Below are 27,705 nucleotides of genomic sequence, written 5' to 3'. Positions count from 1 at the left end.
CAAATCAAAATTTAATTTAATTCATCTTTATTACGAAGACAATTGATATTTACACAATCTGCAGAGATATTTCATAACAATTGTTTGTGTACTTTGCGCACATAACATCAATGTTAAACATGGACTCTGTTATACACATACCAATAAAGTTGACATAGCCAACTTGTACACCATCATCAAAATGACTGGTGTACAGGTCTGCTAAATAATGATGGAACATGAATTTCCTTACAATATCTTATCTGTTATTTGCTTAATTATATAAACATGCTTATTTTGGTGCATTCAAATTTTAGTGCATTATATCATTTACATTATCATTGCACACCAACATTTTCAACTTTCTACGAGAGCCATAGAAAATAATAAACAGAAAATGGAATTAGTTCGAAAATTTTCATCAAAATTTTTTTTAGCAAAATAAGGTTTGCCAGAAGATGAAAATTATCAGAACTGATAAACTTTTTTCAAGATACAAAATGTATATAGTTCAAATTAGAATGAGACAAGCAAACATCATGAATATGAATATATATATATATATATTTCTGTATGTAGTTATATCAACATTCATCAATATCACGGGGGAAAAATTAAGAAGATATCACATTCATTCTGAAATTTTAATTCAGTTTAAAATCCACATTTTACATGTGGGTGGTATATAGAGGATACCTGCATGTTTTAGTATAAAACTACACGGTACACAACCAGACTAAGACAAACAATTTAACATTGGTTTGTCACCCTGTTATCTAAAGTACTCATTAGCTTTATACAGCGAAAAAATACAAGATGATATAGCCTACCAACATGAATCAGAAGTTTTCATTGGTTTTTGGCTAGAATTACCTAGCCAAATTAATTCTAATTAACCTGTTGAGACTCTGAATATAGTACATGTCATTTAATACCTATCGCTCACATTTCACTCACGAATTTATGAAGATTCACACCTAAAGTGAGTCGTGATAAAATCTTATCGTTTTATCATGACATCAAAGTATATAGCTTGGATTTAAATTAACCATGCAGCAAACAGATTGTCCTAGTCTTTTGTATCATATATACATGTATTAAAATATGCGAGTGGAATAAATTGATCAGTAGCACATTGTCAAATGGCATCCCCTAAGAATGTCATTTTGGGAAAAAGAAAATTCATACTGCTTCTTATAATAAGGTTAGAAAAAAAAATAGTTGATTAATTAATTGATCAATTATATAAATATTTGCATCTATAAAACTCATGGTGGAAACTTTCCCCTCACTGGTATGTTGTACATCTTCTCCATATTCCCAACACCCCACCATACCTCCAAGATAGTTCTCTCCCCCAAATTAAAGGCTTATCTAAATGATACTAAGTGTTACATAGTGATACACAACCTCTCACACCCAGTGTGTGACTGAAATGATCACCAGTTATACAGGACAACACATCGTGATATATATATATACATGTATAGTTAATACTATGGCACATTTCAACAGGCAATAATGAATTAAAATAACTGGACCTATAACTGTTGTTAAAGGCTAACATACGACAGATGGTGGCCAGATGTATAACCATATCAGTAACAATATCAAATTATTTTCCATGAAAAAATGTTCTAACCACTTGAAATCTGCTTTAAAAGGTAGCATACATATACAATGTATATACCTATAACATCTTTGCATTGGTCCATCAATTACTGGGACAATTAGTTTTCCATTGAACATAACAATTAATTAACCTTGAATTAACATGAAACTACAAATAAAAACCAAAACAAGAAAAAAAGAACTTTGCATTGCACCAGGTGGATCTAACTGTTACAAGGACCTCCAAATTCATGGTCTTGACATGTATGGGTACCACGTTTCTGTGATGCTGATTAAGTTGCTAACTGTCATGAAAACTTCTGAGACTTTTTATCTAAGCTTAATTATAATAATCAATAATATCACAGCAATAAAGCCGTCCTAAAGCAATTCACATACTGTATCTAATGAGTTCCAAGTGTGAGAAATATACTGTATCATTATTTATTTTGTAACTTATAAGGATATTATATTACAAAAAAGCAAAATGATGCTTACTGAACACTATCACTCATTATTACCATCAAAACTTTATCTATACATGTACAATAACATCAACATCATCAAGTTGTAAATGTATAATAAATAAACTCGCTAGCAAATCTAATTATTACTATAGCAAGTAACGCAGGCACAATAAACTCTATCTCGGGCATAATGAACTCGATCTCGGGCATAATAAACTCTATCTCAGGCATAATAAACTCTATCTCAGGCATAATGAACTCTATCTGGTAAACAAACTATAAATCCTTTACCCAGGATTACTATATAAATGTCTCATTCATGTACAAGATTTTAACACATATTAAATTGAATATTTATTATTACAATAAACTTTGGTTACAGCATAAGGCCACTTCTAGTTGAAGACTTGTAACAGAAATTAATTAAATTCTTCATTTCATAAGGATCTACGATACTCACAAAATCATTGTCGCTTGATATAACTATGATGTATATAATTTTTATATGAAAACGTATCAAACTTTCTTTTATCTTGGAATATATTTTGTGAGAAATGCAAGTTTTGTATGTTTAAAATCAGTAGATAATTATCATTGGTACCCTATAATGATAATTACATGTATATATAATCAGTTAGAGGAAAACAATCGACAATACCTCTTTAATTATGATTATAATGTGAAAACAATGCAAGGTTGTTTTTTTAAATCATTGATTTACTTTGAGAGTTGTTTCCCTAAAAACTGGACATAAATTGTTCACATGAATATTGCAGATCTATACTGTAAATAAATCTCAATTATACCATCATATATAACATGTACAGAGTGGGGAACCATAGACTTAGACAAATCAAACACCACAGTTGTAACAAGAGGCTCATGGTTTTACAAATAAACATCTTTCATAGTAGGACAAGTTCAACAAAAATAATATTTCTCACCATATGGGCCTATTAAAAGAAAAGTAGTGAAGTCTACCGTACGTTTGACCTTTTCTATCGAGGAAGTTGGAATATCATTAATTTGTACGATGTGATAAGATTTTCCTACCAGTATGCTACTGATTAATACCAACCCAGGCCCTCAAGTGATAATAAGTGTACCACTTAAATATAAACTATTACTGCAATTCAATAAGAGGAATGGGACGGTGGGCGTTAAAAACAACGTCCCAGAAGGTCAACGTTCCATTGTAGAAATCCAGGTGAACCAGCCGTGGATACAGGTGTATACAAGAGGTCTAACATACAAGACCCTTAAGCGTACAAGATAAAAAATTCTCTGTTTACATATTATGTTTTATACTAGTTTTGAACATACATGTATAGGAAAACTGGTTTTACTGAACTTTTCAATGTAACATGTTTCATGGACAAAGGTGGTGTACTATATTAGTCCATACAACATCCTTGACATCCAGGGGCAGCACTCGTCAGAATGTAACAATTGGATGTTGCAGATGGTTCAAATAAGGATAATTAAACTGGTAGATGTAATTACAATAACTTACTCTAGGATCATAATTTAAAAAGCAGTTACAAAATGAATACAATATCAAGGTAATTTTCAATAACAAGATATGTATTTTCCATGATAACAAAAAAAAAAAAAAAAATATATATATATATATTACAACACACACCAAATGTATACATTAGAGGACAGATGGAGGACAGATAGAGGACAGATGGAGGACAGAGGGAGGACAGAAGGACAGATAGAGGACAGATAGAGGAAGATGGAGGACAGATAGAGGACAGAAAGTGTACAGATGAACAGCATCATTATAGTTATGAATTCACATCTATAATGTCAAAACATATTACCATATCGTGATACATGTATTGTCATCTAGACACAAACCAATAGAGGGAATATTCTTGTCATCATCATTGTGTAATTATCAGTATGTTTTCATTAAAATGGTCAAAAGAAAATATTGTGTTGGATACATGACAGCACAAACAAATCCTGTTAATTAAGACATTTTGATCAATTTGAGAAATATTAAACCAACAAGAAGTCTCACTTCATCACAACTACCATCACAATTGCATTTGTTTTATCTTGTAGTGTTAACATTCAATACAATCCAGAATTTGAATCAATGCATTCCAGGACATGTATCTGTAGGGTATCGACACAGTCCAGTACATGTATCTGTAGGGTATCTTTAGTGATCGATGCAGTCCAGTATATGTATCTGTAGGATATCTTTAGTGATCGATACAGTCCAGTACATGTATCTGTAGGGTATCAACACAGTCCAGTACATGTATCTGTAGGGTATCTTTAGTGATATATACAGTCCAGTACATGTATCTGTAGGGTATCTTTAGTGATCGATACAGTCCAGTACATGTATCTGTAGGGTATCTTTAGTGATAGATGCATTCCAGGACGTGTATCTGTAGGGTATCTTTAGTGATCGATACAGTCCAGTACATGTATCTGTAGGGTATCTTTAGTGATCGATACAGTCCAGTACATGTATCTATAGGGTATCTTTAGTGATCGATACAGTCCAGTACATGTATCTATAGGGTATCTTTAGTGATCGATACAGTCCAGTACATGTATCTGTAGGGTATCGATACAGTCCAGTACATGTATCTGTAGGGTATCTTTAGTGATCAATACAGTCCAGGACGTGTATCTGTAGGGTATCTTTAGTGATCGATACAGTCCAGTACATGTATCTGTAGGGTATCTTTAGTGATCGATACAGTCCAGTACACGTATCTGTAGGGTATCTTTAGTGATCGATACAGTCCAGTACATGTATCAGTAGGGTATCTTTAGTGATCGATACAGTCCAGTACATGTATCTGTAGGGTATCTTTAGTGATCGATACAGTCCAGTACATATATCTATAGGGTATCTTTAGTGATCGATACAGTCCAGTACATGTATCTGTAGGGTATCTTTAGTGATCGATACAGTCCAGTACATGTATCTATAGGGTATCTTTAGTGATCGATACAGTCCAGTACATGTATCTGTAGGGTATCTTTAGTGATCTATACAGTCCAGTACATGTATCTATAGGGTATCTTTAGTGATCGATACAGTCCAGTACATGTATCTGTAGGGTATCTTTAGTGATCTATACAGTCCAGTACATGTATCTATAGGGTATCTTTAGTGATCAATACAGTCCAGTACATGTATCTGTAGGGTATCTTTAGTGATCGATACAGTCCAGTACATGTATCTGTAGGGTATCTTTAGTGATCGATGCAGTCCAGTACATGTATCTGTAGGATATCTTTAGTGATCTATACAGTCCAGTACATGTATCTGTAGGGTATCTTTAGTGATCGATACAGTCCAGTACATGTATCTGTAGGGTATCTTTAGTGATCTATACAGTCCAGTACATGTATCTGTAGGGTATCTTTAGTGATCGATACAGTCCAGTACATGTATCTGTAGGGTATCTTTAGTGATCTATACAGTCCAGTACATGTATCTGTAGGGTATCTTTAGTGATCTATACAGTCCAGTACATGTATCTGTAGGGTATCTTTAGTGATCTATACAGTCCAGTACATGTATCTGTAGGGTATCTTTAGTGATCTATACAGTCCAGTACATGTATCTATAGGGTATCTTTAGTGATCGATACAGTCCAGTACATGTATCTGTAGGGTATCTTTAGTGATCGATGCATTCCAGGACGTGTATCTGTAGGGTATCTACTTCAGGACACTGTATACCACACTTGGGACAACACAGCGGCTGGTACTCTCCTTCCTCCTGGTAGCTTTCAATGCCCCTCGATGCTGGCTGTCAACAAAGATAATACCAGGTAAGAGGGCATCATATTTAACATATTAACAATTAAAAATACAGATGATGACAGAAGTTTGTGTGTCTAGTATTTTCTGTTACTGTAAATGTTGAAATCCAGGCCAAATTATAGTGTACACATTTTCATCAATCTTGATTGGTACAGTTTACTTGCATATTTCAATGGACCTGAATTTGTAAAACAAAAACATGTCTATTTCCTGAATTACCCTAGTAATACTAATTGTGCATTCAAGATAAGTTTTTCTCTTACCCTGGACAGAGATATCTGCAGTTTTACCGGGGTGACCTATGACCTGACCCGGAGAGTTTAAGTGTTGATATCAGTATTATTCATAAAAGAAATTAAAATAAGTATTAATTATCAGAGTTAACTAAGTGTTTGATGTCCTTTATCACAAGCTTATTGGAATTATATTTTGTATGAAATCAACATCGTAAGGTGTAAAGCGTCTGCTGCAGCCTTATTACAACAGTCATCCACCGTCCACGTCCACGTGTTGTTGTTTACATACGTTTGGATTTGGTTCACACTACGATTGGAAAACAGGGTAAGAGAAAAATAATCATTCACCCCTTTTTGGGATGAGATAGGGGGATCTCAACCCTCGGGGAGATATTGTTAAGTTCCCAAACACTGGGCTTGAGGTGAAAGATTCTATTAGTCTCTCAAGGCGAAATAACATTCATTCTGTTCTTTAAATCCCCAGAGTGAATGTTACTTCACACTTAAGAGTCAGATATATTGAGAGTTTGGCTGCACATAGATACTGTTTATTACTATCTGATACACCCTGGTATCCTGCTTTTCCAGCCAAATTAGCACCTATACCAAACTTGACATGTATCATGACCGTTTTCTGGCATCTTATCCATTCATTAAACACACAGTCTATTATGATTTTTTTTAAACTGCTGAAATATTTTACAAATATGCATAAAGATATCAATTTTTTTCAGCACCAGTGTGGGAAATTAATCACCCACATGTAAGCATCACAATATCAATTTTAAAGCAACACAAAAAATGGTGGAAAAAATGTTTTTTGAAATTTCATGTATTAAAACAAAAAAGAAATAATAGAAAAAAAAACAACATTAATGCCACAGTTTAAACAAATCAATGAGAAGTAAAGAGTGTGAAATCTGATTAAATATGACTGAAATAAAGAGTAGGAAATCTGATTTTAAAATATGACTGTGAGGTAATGGATACCAGGTATGGTACTCAATAAAAATGACATTTCCTGGTTGTTAGTAGCAATGCTGAAGCATGATTTTTGGTTTGGAGTGTAGGTAAGCAGTGCCATTAACCATAAACCCTCTAGTCTACTGACAAAAATCAAATTGCTACAATTGCTTTATTACATTTTTCCTGATTTATTTTTTTATTTAAAAGTTTTTCTTTTTTTCTTTTTTTAATTTTGTTGATTAAAAAACAAAAACAAAAAAACAAACATTCAAACAATGACAAATTTATTTTCTTGTCACTATAATGTTAATGTAAATAGAGACTTTATTTTTGAGAATAATCTATTAATGAAACTATCAGATAAGAATTGTAAACATTGATTGAACTGTTCACACATGGAGTGCCATCTACATAAGTTTCACTTTTTCCAATGGACATGTGATTTTAATTGTCTTCTACACAATTTTCACTTTTTCTGCTGTCCATCGTCCATTTTGCCAAAAGAATGTCGCTTCATATGTAACTAGGTCTTCAGAGTGCTTGATTCTCACTGACTTTCATCATCATGCACCATTCAAGCTTCAAAGTGATATAACAGCAGGGATTCCCCTTGAGCAATTACACTTTTTATGAACTATCAAGTCAATATACTTTTTACAGATGTCTATGTGACACAGTTCTAACCAATCAGTGAGCACAAAAAATCAAGAGAAAAATATAACTGGTATAATTATACAATCTTGATACTTTACCTATTCATATCAAACAACCTTGATTGCTCTCCAAGGGTGGAATATTCAAATGCTACTTGATTAAAATTACTATATCTATTCTGTAAATATGCCAAGGAGGTCATATATGTACATACATTTTGACTCTAGATAAACTAAGCTGCCTTACTACCAGCCATGACCTTATTACCAGGCATGACCTTATTACCAGGTATGACCTTATTACCAGCCATGACCTTATTACCAGGCATGACCTTATTACCAGGCATGACCTTATTACCAGACATGACCTTACTACCAGGTATGACCTTATTACCAGGTATGACCTTATTACCAGGTATGACCTTATTACCAGACATGGCCTTACTACCAGGCATGACCTCACTACCAGGTATGGCCTTACTACCAGCCATGGCCTTACTACCAGGTATGACCTTATTACCAGGCATGACCTTATTACCAGGTATGACCTTACTACCAGCCATGGCCTTATTACCAGGCATGACATTATTACCAGGTATGACCTTATTACCAGGTATGACCTTATTACCAGGTATGGCCTTACTACCAGGTATGACCTTATTACCAGCCATGGCCTTATTACCAGGTATGATCTTACTAGCAGGTATGATCTTACTACCAGGTACGCATGTGGTTTAATGTTGCATTTATAATTTAAAAGAACAAAAAACGTCATGTTTTAATATAAATTCAATATTTAATGATTTCCCGGTTAGTTCTGTTTGTTTTCTTGATCGGATTTTAATGTTAGGTGTCCAACGTCTTTATCGGGATGTTTTCGTCGTTCCTCGTGTTCTCGCGTGGTCACGTGACCGGCACGAAGGACTACATTAACACTTGGTCGGTAAATATGGCCAGAGCACCCGACCAACGTATTTTGTCGTACAAACAAACATGATACACTTATTCATCGTGCTAAGAAACCGAGCAAAAGTGCTGTACATTCTTCTATGTATTCAAGTATGGTTACATAACGGCGTTATAAACTGGTGTTAATTGAAGAAGTGCCGATTAATTGACTACTTTTTAAGTAATTTTGACGATGTTTGTCATTTTCGTAAGAATGTACAGCACTTTTCGTTGCTCTCATACAATTACCTTCACGCTCTTACCTGTTTCATAAGTATTGATTTAGGGTAGTCGGGTGCTCTAGGACGATTCATAGAGCAAGTGTTAATGTTCATTCTCCAATATTGGAACTCTTCAGTGTTTTAAATATCGAAATCGGCATATAGAAACGAATAAACGTTAATAAACGAATGCAATGGATCGTAATTAATCCAATTAATTATTTACAGATGATTTCCAAAAACATAAGGTATAGTTAGAAGTTGTCGGCTGTACACACGCAAGTTTGTAAATTCGTCACTGTGATGAAACCACCGTCCTCGTCGTTGCCATGACAGCCGATCGAAGCTGCGATCACGAATGCACAAAGTGACAAAGTGAAAGTGAAATATTTTTCGCAATATGCGGTTTAAACTTAAAATTACATTCACAACTCATATTGATTGGGGTTGTTTAATCATACCTTATCAATTGAATTATCAGAAAACTAACAAAAACACTAAAAAACACAGAATGAAGCCTTCGTGTCAGTCAGTGCAGACACAACGCGGGATCTGTAAACAATGTGACGTCATTGGAATGTACAAGTTGCAACAATGTACAACAATGTATATTTTACATGAATACACTAATGAGCAACAAAACGGGACGCAACATTAACCCACATGCGTATGACCTTATTACCAGGTATGACCTTATTACCAGGTATGACCTTATTACCAGGCATGACATTATTACCAGACATGACCTTATTACCAAGTATGACCTTATTACCAGGTATGACCTTATTACCAGACATGGCCTTATTACCAGGTATGATCTTACTAGCAGGTATGATCTTACTACCAGGTATGACCTTATTACCAGGTATGACCTTACTACCAGGTATGACCTTACTACCAGGTATGACTTTACTACCAGGCATGACATTACTACCAGGTATGGCCTTACTACCAGCCATGACCTTTTTACCAGGTATGACCTTATTACCAGGTATGACCTTATTACCAGGTATGACCTTATTACCAGGCATGACATTATAACCAGGCATGACCTTATTACCAGGCATGACCTTATTACCAGATATGACCTTACTACCAGGTATGACTTTACTACCAGGTATGACCTTATTACCAGGTATGACCTTATTACCAGGCATGACATTATTACCAGGTATGACCTTATTACCAGTTAAGACCTTATTACCAGGTATGACCTTACTACCAGCCATGACCTTATTACCAGATATGACCTTACTACCAGGTATGACCTTATTACCAGGCATGACCTTACTACCAGGCATGGCCTTACTACCAGGTATGACCTTATTACCAGGCATGACCTTACTACCAGGCATGACCTTACTACCAGGCATAAACTTACTACCAGGCATGACCTTATTACCAGGCATGACCTTACTACCAGACATGACCTTACTACCAGACATGACCTTACTACCAGGCATGACCTTACTACCAGACATGAACTTACTACCAGGCATGAACTTACTACCAGGCATGACCTTATTACCAGGTATGACCTTATTACCAGGTATGGCCTTATTACCAGACATGGCCTTATTACCAGGTATGACCTTATTACCAGGTATGACCTTATTACCAGGCATGACATTATTGCCAGACATGACCTTATTACCAGGCATGACCTTATTACCAGGTATGACCTTATTACCAGGCATGACCTTATTACCAGGCATGGCCTTATTACCAGGTATGACCTTACTACCAGATATGACCTTACTACCAGGTATGACCTTATTACCAGGCATGACCTTACTACCAGGTATGACCTTATTACCAGGTATGACCTTATTACCAGGCATGACCTTACTACCAGGCATGACCTTATTACCAGGTATGACCTTATTACCAGGTATGACCTTATTACCAGGTATGACCTTACTACCAGGTATGACCTTATTACCAGGTATGGCCTTACTACCAGGTATGACATTATTACCAGGTATGACCTTATTACCAGTTAAGACCTTATTACCAGGTATGACCTTACTACCAGCCATGACCTTATTACCAGATATGACCTTACTACCAGGTATGACCTTATTACCAGGCATGACCTTACTACCAGGCATGGCCTTACTACCAGGTATGACCTTATTACCAGGCATGACCTTACTACCAGGCATGACCTTACTACCAGGCATAAACTTACTACCAGGCATGACCTTATTACCAGGCATGACCTTACTACCAGACATGACCTTACTACCAGACATGACCTTACTACCAGGCATGACCTTACTACCAGACATGAACTTACTACCAGGCATGAACTTACTACCAGGCATGACCTTATTACCAGGTATGACCTTATTACCAGGTATGGCCTTATTACCAGACATGGCCTTATTACCAGGTATGACCTTATTACCAGGTATGACCTTATTACCAGGCATGACATTATTGCCAGACATGACCTTATTACCAGGCATGACCTTATTACCAGGTATGACCTTATTACCAGGCATGACCTTATTACCAGGCATGGCCTTATTACCAGGTATGACCTTATTACCAGATATGACCTTACTACCAGGTATGACCTTATTACCAGGCATGACCTTACTACCAGGTATGACCTTATTACCAGGTATGACCTTATTACCAGGCATGACCTTACTACCAGGCATGACCTTATTACCAGGTATGACCTTATTACCAGGTATGACCTTATTACCAGGTATGACCTTACTACCAGGTATGACCTTATTACCAGGTATGGCCTTACTACCAGGTATGACCTTATTACCAGGTATGACCTTACTACCAGGTATGACCTTATTACCAGGCATGACCTTATTACCAGGCATGGCCTTACTACCAGACATGGCCTTGTTACCCATTGATTAACGTAAATTCCTGTTTTAAATGTTTATAAGGAAATAAGTTTCACCTGTTTTTCCCACCACAATCAGAATATATATTTTCTAACTATGGAGTACAGATATATATGTAAACAAAATACTATACAGAGAACTCCCACCATTTATGTGCAAATTGCAATATCATGGATTTTTGATTGGTAGTAGTTTAAATATATTTTGAATATTTTCATTATACAGTGTACATGTAGTTGTATCAACAATTACTGCATGCAGAGAAAAAATTCAATGTGAATTTTGATTGGGGGAAAAATAACCTTTTTTTCATGTACATGAACTTTACCTTCGTGTAGCAAAAAACATTTTAGAGTCATCGGTTAAAAGACAGAAGATTTTATTGGCTGATCAGTGAGGTACGGAACTTTTCACATGCCAATGTAACTTTATAATTATATAACCTTTTCCATGTATCTATATTCACAAGTGGATTATCATTTGAAAATATTAATGCTTTCTTTATCCTGTTATTAGTCTGGAGAGGTCACCTATAATTTGACTTGTGTTTGGGTGGGCTTATTGCAGGACAATGGAGTGGATTTTATTGAACTGCAATGGGCAAGAATGGGTTAACAAAAGTATGATAACAAAACTTGAAAATTTCTCTTTGAGCATTATGAGTGATCAAGCAAGTAATGATATCTAGTGCATAAACACAGAGGTAGATTTGGATGAAAATTGACCCACAGGCAGGGGAGATAACCCTGATGAATCCAGTGATTTTGTAACTACTTTACAAAAGATTTTAAGATAACAACAGCAACAATCAAACTAACGCAGGTAGGATATGCATGCTTGTCAAATGATCCACATTTACCTGTCCATGGCTTGCCTCCACCCCACCTGGATATTGCTGTGGGGGGTAGGGGTAGTTTACATATGAGTGGGCTGACTGAAAACAGAATCATAAACACAATAACCCACAAGCCTTTCCAGATCGGGTTATCTATTAACACAAAACCCTATACAAGGTTAACAACCCATAGAGTTTTGGGTTATATTACATTTAGTTATCCAAGCAAGAAAATTTGTTTAACCATCTCCATTGGGTCATTTATTTTAAATAAGCATATTTTGTCACTCAGTAACTTTTGAATTAAAATGTGCTTCAAGCAGATCACAAGCTCTATTTAAAAATGATGATTTCTCTAAACAAGAGGCCCATGGGCCTTAACAGTTCACTGAATTTTGATATGTTTTGACAGATTTGATTCCTGTGAACTTAAATTTGAGGTTTATTTCATTCATCCCATGCCATTCATTTAAAGATTTATGCATATTTGACCCCGGTGACCTTGAATGTAGGTCAAGGTCATTCATTTAGAACAAACTTGGTAGCCCTTCACCCAATCATGCTTGGCCAAATATCAAGTCCCAGGGCCTGTTGGTTATTAAAAAGAAGTTGTTTAAGGAAAAAGTGGATGCAAGATGGCCGGAAGACCAGACAGACAATTGACTGATAATGGATGCCAGATGGCCGGAAGACCAGACAGACAATTGACTGATAATGGATGCCGCACCATGGCAAAAGCTCACTTTCTCTTCTGGCAGGTGAGCTAAAAAATGATAGTCAAATATTGGATTTCCCTATATAAACTATAGTTTAAGTGTACTCCCTCCCCAGGGGCAAACGCAAGACTCGAGGGTCATTAAATTTTCAATTGTGGTAGAGCATCTTATTTAGGTCTGGAGAGGAACTTTTGAAGTTTAAATTTATTTGACCCTTTTTGGTCCCACTCATAAGCCCCTGGGGGACAGTCAAGGTCAACATGTGCATACCATCAAGATGTCATCTAATGCTGATAATGTTAACCTATTTAGAATGTATTCCAAAAGAAATCAAACAGATGATAGTCAAAACTTGGATTTGCCTATATAAACTTTAGTAATTGTCTACCCCCTCCCCAGAGGCAAAACTTTGAGACCCCTAAGTCATGAAATTCAAAATTTTGGTAAAGCATCTAAAGACCCTTTCATCTAAAGAATGTATTTGATTCTAACTAATTTGGGCCTTTAATTGAAATTTTGAAATTTCAGTTATTCTTACCCTTTTTAGCTCCGCCTCTTAAACCCTAGGAGTCAGTTAGTGCCAATATGCACATACTATTAAACAGACATACCATACTGATAATTCTAACAAAGTTTGTATTATTTCAAATGGCAATTGGAACAAATAATGCTCAGAAATGTGTTTTCCATATGTAAACTAATGATAGTAAAATTTACCCCCCTTCCCAGGGGGAAACGTGAGACTCCAGGATCATGAAATTCACAAGTTTGATAAAGGACCTTAAGACCTTTCTTTCTACGACGAGTATTTGATTCCACTATAACTGGGAGTTGAGAAGAAGATTTTTGAAATTTTAGTCAATTTGACCCTTTTTGGCCTTGACCCTTTTTGGCCCCGCCCCTCAGGCTCCTTGGGATTGGGGACCATATAAGACACAATTCTTTGGCAAATGGAAGCTTCCTGCAAAATTTCATTGAAATTGGTTCAGGTATTTCAGAAAAGAAGTTGAAATTGTAAATTGTTAAGCAACACACAACGCATGACGACATACAAAAGGCGATAAGAATAGGTCACTTGAGACTTCGTCTCAGGTGACCTAATAAACAAAGGAGAATGACTTTTGCAAAAACAGTGGAATCAAATTGACTCAGGGAAACACAACCCTATACCATAATTATAAAGTTTGAAAGAAATTGATTGAAATATGTAGACAAAAAATTGTATACCAAAATAGACAAGGGCAATAATTATCTTTAAGGAAACACAATTACATATCATGAGTATAATGCATATTAAGTTTGAAAGATATCAGTCAATAATGTAGGAGAAGATCTCCAGACAAATAAAAGTTTATGCTGGAATGACGAAAGACAACGCCTGCCATAATACTCCCATCAATTGACAGTTTTTAAAAAGAAAATGTCTTCTCAGATAGATCATTATATCTAAGCAGCAAGCTGCCATAGCCATGAAAGTTAAAAAAATCACCAAATTCCTGCCAGCAGAGAAAAACTTGGCAGGACCTGAGCCATGGAAAATATAATCAATACATGGAGACTACTTCAAACAAGACAGCAGCTGAGGAATAAAATGCACATAGCAATAAGGATAGAAGGCTTTTTCAGCATTTTCAGTACCAAAAGGACCTGTGCAAATACAAGTTCGCAAATCATATAGGTTGTATGGGAGTTACACACAAGTTTTTATCCATGTACAATCTTTGTGAATAAATGCTCATCAATCAACCCCTAGAACCTTATGTATTCTGTTTCAAGCATTTACCTGTTGTGTGTGAGGTGCAGGAGGTGTCATATTAATGTTGTCCTGGTAAGGGTACTGAATTGGTGGTCTGTGGACGACAGGGGCCTGTCGAGTCCCGACCTGTAGATAGTTCTGCATCTGTTGTTGGTGTGACCCTACTCCACCATGTTTACGTTGCATCTCGGCAAACTGGCCCTTGGACAATGTCTCCAGTTCATCCATAAGTTGCTGATTCTGAAGTTGTAGGCTATGAAATTCCTGTTTCAGCTGCTGATTCTCTGCATGCTGTCGTTCTCTGGAATTTCTTTCGGCGTCAAAGTCCATCTTCCAGACATCAGCCTGATCAGCAAACAATTATGAAACTCAATTATTTCATATTGATATTTATATTTATCTATTTAAAATAACTTTCACCTATTATCCCAATGAGATCATTAAAATAATCCATAAGGGTCAGCATTCCAGTTTAAATATCATAGGCTAGAGTTATGTTAATGGAAAAGTGAGCTAATGCCAGGATATAAACTTGTGTACTTATATATCATGTATATCTATGTAATATTCACTCAGCTACCTGTGCCCGTAGAACTGGAATGGTCTCGTTATCTACTTTCAGTTTCTCTATTTCTTCCTTCATCCTTTTCATCTGTGCCTCCCGATATTTTCCAGCTTCTTCCCCAGAAACCATTTCTGCTGTAAGCCGACTGATCTTGTCCAATAGCCGCTCTTTCTCACTAGGGTCAACAGACAGTTTCTGTAACATCATCAGAAAGGTGTTAAAGCCAGTGTATATAGGATAGATAGGCGCGAGAATGCTGTAAGGTTTGGACCCCTCTCATGGAGACAGTTGGAATCAGTATATACTACAGTACCAACAACTTCGATACATACCTGCTGTTTCATACTGTTTTCCTTGAAGGATTCAAAAGTATGCAAGATACTTTTGTAGTCAGCAGTGAGATTGTTAAATGTTTGTTTTAGTTCCACCAACTGTTTCCTGAAAATAAAATCACATAACTTTTATTACCCTGTAATAAGCCCACCACATGACTGAGTCAGAGGCTATATGTTGTGCTACTGGGTTACTGTAAGTTAGAACTAAACAGAAGTGTTGAGTTGATACATACTTGGTGTTCTGGTGTTCTCTGCGCTCCGCATTCAGTGCCTCCTCATATCCCTTCAGAGATAAACGGAGAGTGTCCATTATTGCACTGTCTTCCTTCCTTTGTGCTTGTATGTTATCATTGATCTGCAATCTCTCTTCAAGCTCTGTAGTCCTGCAGTGGGGAAATTGTTTTATTGTTTTTATCTGTTTATTTTGATTTTCTCGAATTAGTTGTCCTCTACTTAAGGGAATCTTTTTATGTAAATATGTAAACTTGACAATCAACAGAAATTGACACCAAAACAACTTTTTATCAGCTTTACAACAAGTCTCATTGAACACACAAAAGAAATCATCTTATAGGTTAAACAGTACAGTCAGCACCTGTACAGACAGGCATAATGTACCAATTCAGTACAGCACCTGTATTGACAGGTATAAAGTAACACTAAATGTACCAATTCAGTACAGCACCTGTACAGACAGGTATAATGTACTAATTCAATACAGCACCTGTACAGACAGGTATAATGTACCAATTCAGTACAGCACCTGTACCGACAGGTATAATGTACCAATTCAGTACAGCACCTGTACCGACAGGTATAAAGTAACACTAAATGTACCAATTCAGTACAGCACCTGTACCGACAGGTATAATGTACCAATTCAATACAGCACCTGTAGAGACAGGTATAAAGTAACACTAAATGTACCAATTCAGTACAGCACCTGTACAGACAGGTATAATGTACCAATTCAGTACAGCACCTGTACAGACAGGTATAAAGTAACACTAAATGTACCAATTCAGTACAGCACCTGTACAGACAGGTATAATGTACCAATTCAATACAGCACCTGTAGAGACAGGTATAAAGTAACACTAAATGTACCAATTCAGTACAGCACCTGTACAGACAGGTATAATGTACCAATTCAATACAGCACCTGTACAGACAGGTATAAAGTAACACTAAATGTACCAATTCAGTACAGCACCTGTACAGACAGGTATAAAGTACCAATTCAGTACAGCACCTGTACAGACAGGTATAAAGTAACACTAAATGTACCAATTCAGTACAGCACCTGTACCGACAGGTATAAAGTAACACTAAATGTACCAATTCAGTACAGCACCTGTACCGACAGGTATAAAGTAACACTAAATGTACCAATTCAGTACAGCACCTGTACAGACAGACATAAAGTAACACTAAATGTACCAATTCAGTACAGCACCTGTACAGACAGGTATAAAGTACCAATTCAGTACAGCACCTGTACAGACAGGTATAAAGTAACACTAAATGTACCAATTCAGTACAGCACCTGTACCGACAGGTATAAAGTAACACTAAATGTACCAATTCAGTACAGCACCTGTACCGACAGGTATAAAGTAACACTAAATGTACCAATTCAGTACAGCACCTGTACCGACAGGTATAATGTACCAATTCAGTACAGCACCTGTACCGACAGGTATAAAGTAACACTAAATGTACCAATTCAATAATTATTTACTTACTTGGTGGTTTTCTTTTCCAGAGCGAGTTTAGTGGACTCTAATTTTGCACTGGTTTCTTTGATTTCTGACATGAGAGCTACATTCTGGGACATCAGACTCTGCATATCTCCCGTGTACGTGGGTGACTGATAGGAAAACAGGGGTAAATCATTAACAACAAAAGTTTATATTGTATGAGGTCTATTTAAACCTCCATGTCCATCTTTACGTTTACAAGTCTAATCTGTACAATTCCTCCATTAATGAATTAGTAACAAGAGATCCCAGAGGGATCTTGGCGCCCACCATTGAATGATCTTCATAGGTTCCATGTCTGATTGATCTTTTCTCTACTTTTCCCTTCATTTTACTAATCTGTGCAAATTAAGACATCCCTCCAGTACTTTTCAAACAAGGGAATCCTAGCTATATAAGAAATTTGAGATTTAACGATAATGGCTGTTTGTTTGCAGGTTGTTTTCAGGACAGACTGGTCCACAAATGCAATACAAGGGACAAAGGGGAACCTACTTATGAAATTTGAGAAAGATCCCTTCAGTACTTTGAGAAATAGAGATAACAAACTTCAATTGTCAAAATCCAAGATGGCGGTCTGTCGGCCATATTGTTTTCCAATTGATCTCAAAATGCAATAAGCATAACGAGGCACCAAGGGGAACCTCCATATGAAATTTGAGAAAGATCCCTTCAGTACTTTCTCAGAAATAGCGATAACAAACTTCAATTGTCAAAATCCAAGATGGCTGCCTGTCGGCCATGTTATTTTCAGATTGGTCTCAAAATGCAATATGCATGACTAGGCACCAAGGGAAACTTACATATGAAATTTGAGAAAGATCCCTCAAATACTTTCTCAGAAATAGTGATAACAAACTTCAATTGTCAAAATCCAAGATGGCTGCCTGTCGGCCATGTTGTTTTCAGATTGGTCTCAAAACGCAATATGCATAACTAGGCACCAAGGGAAACTTACATATGAAATTTGAGAAAGATCCCTTCAGTACTTTCTCAGAAATAGCGATAACAAACTTCAATTGTCAAAATCCAAGATGGCTGCCTGGCGGCCATGTTGTTTTCCGATTGGCCTCAAAACGCAATATGCATAATAAGCACCAAGGGGAACCTACATATGAAATTTGAGAAAGATCCCTTCAGTCCTTTCTCAGAAATAGCGATAACAAACTTCAATTGTCAGAATCCAAGATGGCTGCCTGTCGGCCATGTTGTTTTCCGATTGGTCTCAAAACGCAACATGCATAACAAGGCACTAAGGGGAACCTTCATATGAAATTTCAGAAAGATCCCTTCAGTACTTTCTCAGAAATAGCGATAACAAACTTCAATGGTTTAAATCCAAGATGGCTGCCTGTCGGCCATGTTGTTTTCCGATTGGTCTCAAAACGCAATATGCATAACTAGGCACAAAGAGGAACCTTCATATGAAATTTGAGAAAGATCAATTCAGTACTTTCTCAGAAATAGCGATAACAAACTTCAATTGTCAAAATCCAAGATGGCTGCCTGTCGGCCATGTTGTTATCCGATTGGTCTCAAAACGCAATATGCATAACTAGGCACCAAGGGAAACTTACATATGAAATTTGAGAAAGATCCCTTCAGTACTTTCTCAGAAATAGCGATAACAAACTTCAATTGTCAAAATCCAAGATGGCTGCCTGTCGGCCATGTTGTTTTCCGATTGGTCTCAAAATGCAATATGCATAACTAGGCACCAAGGGGAACCTACATATGAAATTTCAGAAAGATCCCTTCAGTACTTTCTCAGAAATAGCGATAACAAGAATTGTTTACGGACGGAGGGACGGACGACGGACCACGGACGCAGGGCGATTTGAATAGCCCACCATCTGATGATGGTGGGCTAAAAAGATGACGATGCTATCTGAAGTGATAACATGTTTGCTTTTTTTTTTATAACAAGCATAGCAATACATATCCCTCTATCTAACCTAGCTAAAAATAGTAACAGTGCGAGACATTATGGTCCTTTATCATTGTGTGAAGTTTGATCAAAATCCCTCAGAGAATGAAGCCACTACAGTGCTGACAATCTTTGGCATATGTACATATGTATAAGACATATGGATAGGAAATATAAGAGTTTCACCAGTAGGGGACTGACAAGTTGTCCCTGAAAAAAGGCAGACAAGTGTTTCTGTCTAACCTGAGTCTGTTTGCTGTTGAAATCTCGGAGATGCTGCAGCTCCTGGTCCTTCTGGTGTAGTTCCATCACAAGCTGATCCATCTACAGCAAACATAGCGTGATGTTACACTCTTGTCAAATTCATAGAATATCCTAGTAAGGTACAGTGAAACCTGACTTAATTTACAAATCATTTTAATGACATCCTGTTTAAAACTGCAACATACTCTACTGTCATATTGGCTTTATCAACACATGGTCATATTTGACATACTGACTCCCATACAGTGTCAGTAAAGTCAGGTTTCACTGAAGTTGAAATCACTTGCTTTGCTTTAAACTGACCCGAAGACTTTGTCAATAAAATGCTTCATCAATGTATGTTGTCCCTTCAAACATATAATACATGTACTATATATATTACCTGTCTTTCCTTCTGTGAGAGCTGTCGCTGGAGTTGTTCAGCCTTACTGTTGTCCTGGATCTGAACCATGACCTCTGAGGGTGTGGCCACACGCATGCCCTGTCTCTGTAGCTGGTCCTCTTCTCGAGCTGATCCCATTGTCTGTAGGGATGGGAACTCCCCTGGGACACCAAACCACAATGTTAGTAAAATCAAATTGGACATTAACACTTACACTCAACTCACTGACAAGAGTCCTTTAATTCTCATATTTGCAATTCATAAATCTTAACACACTAAGACGGTCCTAACTAAACTTTGACTTTAAGTAGGAGGTGAGCATATATATATTGTTGGACTATTAAATGTTATTTTTTTGCCGAAATCCAATACATAATTTGGCTTATTATTGAATATAAATACATCATTTCTACTTTTGCAGATAAAATTTTATCTTCATTGATAATGAAATCAAGGCTTATTAATATATATCCTATGTGCAACATAAGTATTATAAACCAACAATAGATCTTTATCATGAAATGGCTTGTTTGTGTGACAGCTAGGTAACAATTACATTATTACAAGAGCTGTTGGAGAACAGCATAGCTCGTCTCGCAAATGTTTGTTGATAAATAATTAAAATATATTAATTTGAATGGTTTCGCAAATTGCATTAATAATATTTATATTGTTTACTTGATCAGATTGTTTAATGTATTCATGCAATTTTCAAAGCCATACCAATTTATATATATATGTAAATTATTTATTGACAAGTTATGCTGTTGTAGATTGAATGAATATATTAAATACAAATGTAATTGCTTTTGGACCTATCGGTATTTCTTCAATTTTTTTATAAAATATTATCCTAATGAGAGTTGTCTCCCTTGAAAAATGTGGACCGCAATAAATTGTCTAATGTAAGTATTTTCACATTGTTTTTTTTTCAGTTTCACTCCAAGAAGGAATAGTGTAAATCCAGAGGGACTCTTTTACCAAATATCAGCACCCTAGTATAATTATAAAGTGATGTAATAAAACCTTTTAACAAAAACTTAACGCAGAAATATTCTAAGTCCAAAAATTTGAAAAATCTGAATTTTTCCCAAAAAAACTTTTAGTTTAACTCCGGAAGGGGATAGTTTAACTTCATAGGGACTCTATTGCCAAATATCAGCACCCTAGTACAATTATAAAGTGATGTATTAAAACCTTTTAACACTTGCACCAAAAACTTAACGCAAACAAATTTCTAAGTCCAAAAATTTGAAAAATCTGGTTTTTTCCCAAAAAAATCTTTTAGTTTAACTCCGGTAGGGGATATTTTAACTCCATAGGGGCTCTATTGCCAAATATCAGCACTCTGGTACAATTATAAAGGGATGTAATATAATACATTTTAACACTTGCACCAAAAACTTAACGCAAAAATTTTCAAAGTCCAAAAAATTTCAAAAATCTGTTTTTTCCCAAAAAAAATCTTTTAGTTTAACTCCAACAGGGGATAGTTTGACCCCCACAGGGACCATATTACCATAAATTACTATGCCTTTCAACACTTGCACCAAAAACTTAACATTTGAGAAACCAACGCCAATGCCGGAGTGACAACATAAGCTCTCTCTCTTCTTCGAAGAGACGAGCTAAAAATCCAATAAAATGGAAAATATGCACAAATGGGTAAAACATACATCAAATAACTTTAAAGATACTAAATGTACAAGTCACTAATCATATGATAAAATATCAGAAAGCTATCAAATCATTAAATCTACAAGTTTTATTTGCAGAGAGATGATGTTTTCAAAAGACAAGTATACATGTATGAGAGAGTGTTTCCAGAAAATTCTCATTTGCATGTTAAGCTGTCAATCTGACGATTTCATTGCAAAAAGGATTTCCATAACTATTTGTGTAACTACAATTTTTTACCTGACATAACATGGAGTTTAATTATGTACAGACTTTGAATTTATACTTTGTTCAATTTTATCAGAATATTTTCATTTGCTTCAGTATACTATAGTGACCACCTGTGATGATTAATACTGTTAAGCAAAAAAAAAAAATTAAAGTTTAATACATTGTGTTGGAAAAAGTATGGCTGTGAATCTAGATATGTTTTGCAAACAAGACATGGAAATGCAGACCGATATAAAGCTAATTATATATAAACTACAAGGCTGTAGTACACCATTCCTCTCAGGCACATAACTTGTAAGCCACCATGCATGAACAAATACTGATGAAGTAATTCTGTCAGTCACCAATAAATGACATGACTCGACTTTATTGATGAGCTACCAATGTGCAAATCAATAGATGAGCATTATTTCTTTAGAAGCAGTAAACAAAAGGGTAACTGTTTTTGACAAAGGTGATATATATTTATCTTTTTAATGAATCTTCATTATACTAACATAAGAAGTATAACCCATAACAGAATCTTACAAAGTTACACTGACCAAACTTTTTTCTCGAAGAATGATTGAAATTTCTTTTTAAGAGGATGTTTATGTTTGTATGAAATTTTTTAAACCAACCAAAGTATAATTTGAGTTGAATTTAGGTTAGAATTTCAATCAAGCTACAACATGACAACAGATACTCACAAAAAACAATGCTTCTCTTAAATTGGAAACTGTAAACGTATATATCTTAGTGGTAATCTTATATTAGTGATTTTTATGCTGGAGGCTGCTAAATTATTATTGTTCTAATTATAGTTTATCTACATTAATTTCTATGGCAATCCTTGTTAGTGTTCTAATTCATCATTCCACTTAAATTATGTACATTTACATATTATTTTTAAAACATTCACTTCAACATGAGCAAGTATTTATTCTTCTATAGTAACTTGTGGAGAGATTCTCTGGTGTCATTTCATGGAGTTGTTTTGAAATTTTAAAGGAACAATTAAAGATTATCTTCTCTCACCTCTAATCTCCGTAAACTTATGAAGAGCATTGGCATTTAAATTGTTTATTGCTTTATAATAAATGGACAGAATTCCTAAATCACTTAATATCAAAAGTGCTACAGTATGTTATACAACGTACTATTATAAATAGATTGGAAAATCTGACTCCTTGTATATGTGTAAGCTTATAGATAGTCTTAACAATAGAAAAACATTACCTTCACAACTGTTCTTATCAACAATAGAAAAACATTACCTTCACAACTGTTCTTATCAACAATAGAAAAACATTACCTTCACAACTGTTCTTATCAACTGAAAATAATGGGAAATAATTAATATATATAACAGAGTTTTCCTTTATCATGCCTTTATTATACCAATATGGGAAAGGGCCATTTTGTTTCAATCTGGAAAAGAAAAATAATTGGGAATTTGGCTTTAATAGGAAATAATTTCAACTGGAATTGGGGCCGATTGCTTCCAAATATCCTTCAGAAAATCATCCTGTTTAGCAACCTAAGAAGTATTAAAAGGTTAACAATGACTAAATTGTTGTCAAACTTACAAATCGCCATACATACAATTATACTAGAGTTTTAAAAATCTTATATACACACTCTAATGGACTTTTACAAGAAGCAAATTCTATAACTTACATCTGTCCCCTTGTTTCAGTGAACCTTCCACCAATGTGTAGCCAGCACCTTTAAGAAATTCTTCATTTTCATGATTTTGCTTTGAAAGCTCTTCCATGCTGCTCATCAAATCTGAAATTTCTAATTTCTTCTTCTTCATATCTGCTTTTAGTGTTTTATTTTCATTTATAATTGTTCGTAATTTTTCTGATAGCTCCACATTTTCAAGTGACAACTTTTCTTGTTCTTCTTGCAGTCTTTTATTCATACTAACATCAGTTTTTAATTTAGAAATTTCCATTTGGTCGACCTGTCTCTGTAAAGTCAGAGTTTCCACCTCTTTGGCACAATGGTCTCTTTCTGATTCCATTTTCCTTAGTCTTTCCTCATCTTCTTTTGTGTTTGTAACAAAAACCTTTAATTTAAAAAAAAAATAATCTAAATGAGCTGAATTTTTTTTTTCAATTTTATCAAAGAAAATCACAGTATATAAAAGAGCTATAATCAACTTGACAAACCATATCTATTACAAGAGTTTTACAAAAGTTTCTGTGTATGTACTCATACCAGTAATAGTATGAACTTTATTGCCAACACATTTGAAATAGGTAATACATATTGTATTGATATTCCTCTGGGGCTGACACTCAAATCAGTTTACAGCAAACCTTGATAATACAATAAAATTAAAAATCTCACCACATCACTTGCAGTACTTTTGTCCTGATTTGACTGATTGTGAAGAGAAAGCTCTTTTAACTGATGCCTCAGACAGCCAATCTCTTGGTCTTTTACAGAATTTTCTTCCTTTAACTTTGTTTTGGTCCTTTCCAAATCTGCCAGCCTTTCAGACTGTGAAGAGAAAGGAGAAATCAGCTGAAATATCAGTGTTTATTACAGTACAATGTAATGAAACCAAGGGACCAACACATCATCTCTGATTCAAAGTAGAGGAGTGGGCTTATATACGTGTATATATATAACTACAGGGCATTAGAATAATATTGTTTGTATTTCTAATGAACTGCGATACATAGGGATGGGCTTATTACAGGGCACTGCAATGACAATTTTTTTTATTGTTTGTATTTCTAATAAACAGCAATACATATGAGTGGGCTTATTACCAGACATGGGACTTATTGTATAAATACAGTTGTACTGAAATTGACAAAACACTCAATCATAAAATTATATAATTATATGCCAATATAACATTTGATGTAGTTATTAAACAGCCTTTGTGAGTGAAGCATTCAGTGTGAAAATGATCAGATTTCTTATAAATCATAAACTGGCATTGAATTTAATGCCATTACCAGAGTGCAGCTTGCTTCATCAGATTGAGTCTGTAGGGAGGACTTAAGTTTTCCATTCTCCTTTTTTAGTTCCAGAATAACATTGCGTGTCTGTTCAAACTTTTCTTTGGTTTGTGCATTACTCTCCTGGACCTTTGCCTTGTACTCGGCCAAAGCCTCATACTGTTGTCTCATCATCTCATTGTTCTCCTTCATATACTCTACAAAGAAACACACAAACTTTTAGTAAATTTCATTCAAATTCTGCAAAAAAATTATTTTAATACAGCTCTGTTAATCACTATAATTTGGTATCGGCCAGATACATCCTCCAACACAAACACAAAATCTCTACAAAGTTTACAAATTTAAAACTCTTATTCTAACATTCAACATTAACAAGGACAAGAAGATTATCAGAAAAACAGATTAGCCTATCAGTGACAATTAATGTTTTTATGACTCAAAATATAGGCAGCTTGAGTAGGAGTATGACATGCTTCTGCTGACATACAAATTAAACTTACTTTGACAATACCAGATTTCTACTGATATATATACAAACTTACTTCGACAATAAAAGATTTCTACTGATTTATATATATATACAAACTTACTTCGACAATAACAGATTTCTACTGATTTATATATATATATACAAACTTACTTTGCCAATTCTAGGTTTCTACTGACATACAATGTGCGAACTTACTTTGCCAATACCAGACATCAACATATTTAAACTTTTTAAAGATATTCCTCAACATACAATTTTGTCTTGTCTTGACAAAAGTAAACATTCTACATGCCATGCAGTACACCATTAAACTTATACCTTTTAATTTGATGAAGGTTTCCGTGTTGCTGATAGACCTAGAACAACAATTTACATATGATATTGCAGTTCACCACATTAAACCTACCTCTTAAGTCTTTATTCTCCTTCATCAGTTCCTGGACTCGGTCCACAGCCTGCTCCAGGGTAACATCAGTCATAGATATCTGACCCATTCCCATCGGATTAACATAACTTAAGTCTGCTGGAGTTCTCTGTCCAGAACTAGGCGGAGTGATCACATCAAATGATGTCCCACCATTCAAACTTCCTGGTGATCTACGGAGTTCAACTCTTTCCCCATTGACCATGGGGAGGCCGTTCGGTGTGTATAAAGCTGACATTATTTTTTCATTTCACTAGCATAATGATTTACCTGAAAAATTACATTAAATACCTCAAAATAATTATGTCATACACTCATTTCATAAAAGGGTCCTCAAATAGAAATCAAATAATATCTCTTAAACCCTGGACAAATTTTGGAATTTGTCATCGACTTTTTCTGACAAACTGTTTGTCCTTCAAAGAGAACTTAAATTGAAGTACATCATATGAATGTAGAAGATCATTATTAAAAAAAAACAAAAAAAAAAATAAAACCATATGATTTAAGGTTTTTAAAAAGCTACAAGTTTCCATTCAATGCTTCAACCCATTTAGTCTGTTTAACCAAAGTGGAGGAGTCATACGGAAGAAAGGGATAGCAATAGTGACAAACCTATTTATACTGTTTGTTTTATCGTACTTCGATGCATGAAACATATAAGTTATTCAATTCTAACTAGAAAATGTCTGCAAGATATAAATGCCCCTGTTGTTACTTAGTTGACACCCCGAAACAGATTGGCGAGAATTGCATCAGCAGTTCCTGAGTTTAGCTACATCGGGACAGGACGTAATGTGATGGGATGGCACGGCATGGACATGGGTAACACTATATCCCCCCCCCCCCCTACATTTTTAAAAAGTCAATGCTCTATTTTAATAATGCAGATTTTTACTTGTATGTGGTTATGATTACATTGCATACATGGCATCAAAACATGTCAAATAGACATGTCCCTTCAACCCCAAGAGTCAAATCTCATTTTGAGTTAATATTATCAGTCTGTACTATATTATCTGTACTGTAGGGAAAATTAACCATTTTCTGAGAACAGGGGCCTATAGACGTTATCTACCGAGTATGAAATGGAAAGTTATAGTCACTTTAAATGCAGACATCCATGGGTGTGTCTGTTAGCCTTGTAGGATTTATGTATTATTTACTTACAATAGAATGTAGTTAGTTTTCTTTTACATAATAAACACGTCCTGGCAAATATTAGTAAAACGTCTGAGTTATGACTTTATGTCCGTTTACCTTTCTTTTCGTGTGTAACTAACAAATGTAGCAAGATTTCTCGCTCGACACAAACCGAAAGTAAACAACTTTGACAGGTTGACAATCACCATTAAAATATTGTGTCTCTATAATAGCTGTATCACAATTGTGATTCTACGTTCATTTTCCATAAAGTAATATGGATTTCCTTACTTCCTTTACTGTACAGCTGGAAATTAGCTTGGGCTTTTTTAAACTGTCATGTCAGTGATGCGCAGGCTATTTTGATTGGAAATTCCCTGTTATCCTGACGAAACAGTCGTTGACGACAGAACGCGTAAAAATACATACGACTCACCGCGTAGCGTTTGAACTAACGGTGGTAACTAAATTGA

General features: G+C 35.3%; 1 protein-coding gene across 3 annotated transcripts; it reads right to left on the bottom strand.

Annotated features, from left to right (window-relative positions):
- LOC117331878 (NF-kappa-B essential modulator-like) lies at positions 1–27,607 on the bottom strand. 3 transcript variants are annotated; one of them, XM_033890835.1, is made up of 15 exons: positions 27,524–27,607; positions 26,072–26,359; positions 25,170–25,369; positions 24,550–24,702; positions 23,872–24,265; positions 20,305–20,465; positions 19,902–19,982; positions 17,717–17,841; positions 16,205–16,354; positions 15,969–16,074; positions 15,652–15,831; positions 15,099–15,416; positions 12,624–12,698; positions 5,702–5,850; positions 1–4,636 (listed from the first exon to the last, which is right to left on the bottom strand). In XM_033890835.1, the coding sequence occupies exons 2-14, from the start codon at positions 26,325–26,327 to the stop codon at positions 5,719–5,721; spliced, it is 2,331 nt and encodes a 776-aa protein (XP_033746726.1). In that variant the 5' UTR covers positions 26,328–26,359; positions 27,524–27,607; the 3' UTR covers positions 1–4,636; positions 5,702–5,718. The 3 variants fall into 3 exon arrangements, with proteins under 3 accessions (XP_033746726.1, XP_033746725.1, XP_033746727.1); XM_033890834.1 differs by having other exon boundaries at positions 3–5,850; XM_033890836.1 differs by lacking the exon at positions 12,624–12,698 and having other exon boundaries at positions 3–5,850.
- Positions 27,608–27,705: the final 98 nt, after the last annotated feature.

The sequence above is a fragment of the Pecten maximus genome, chromosome 7, assembly GCF_902652985.1.
Source record: "Pecten maximus chromosome 7, xPecMax1.1, whole genome shotgun sequence".
NCBI lineage: Eukaryota > Metazoa > Mollusca > Bivalvia > Pectinida > Pectinidae > Pecten > Pecten maximus.
This window is presented reverse-complemented; position numbering and strand designations above follow the sequence as displayed.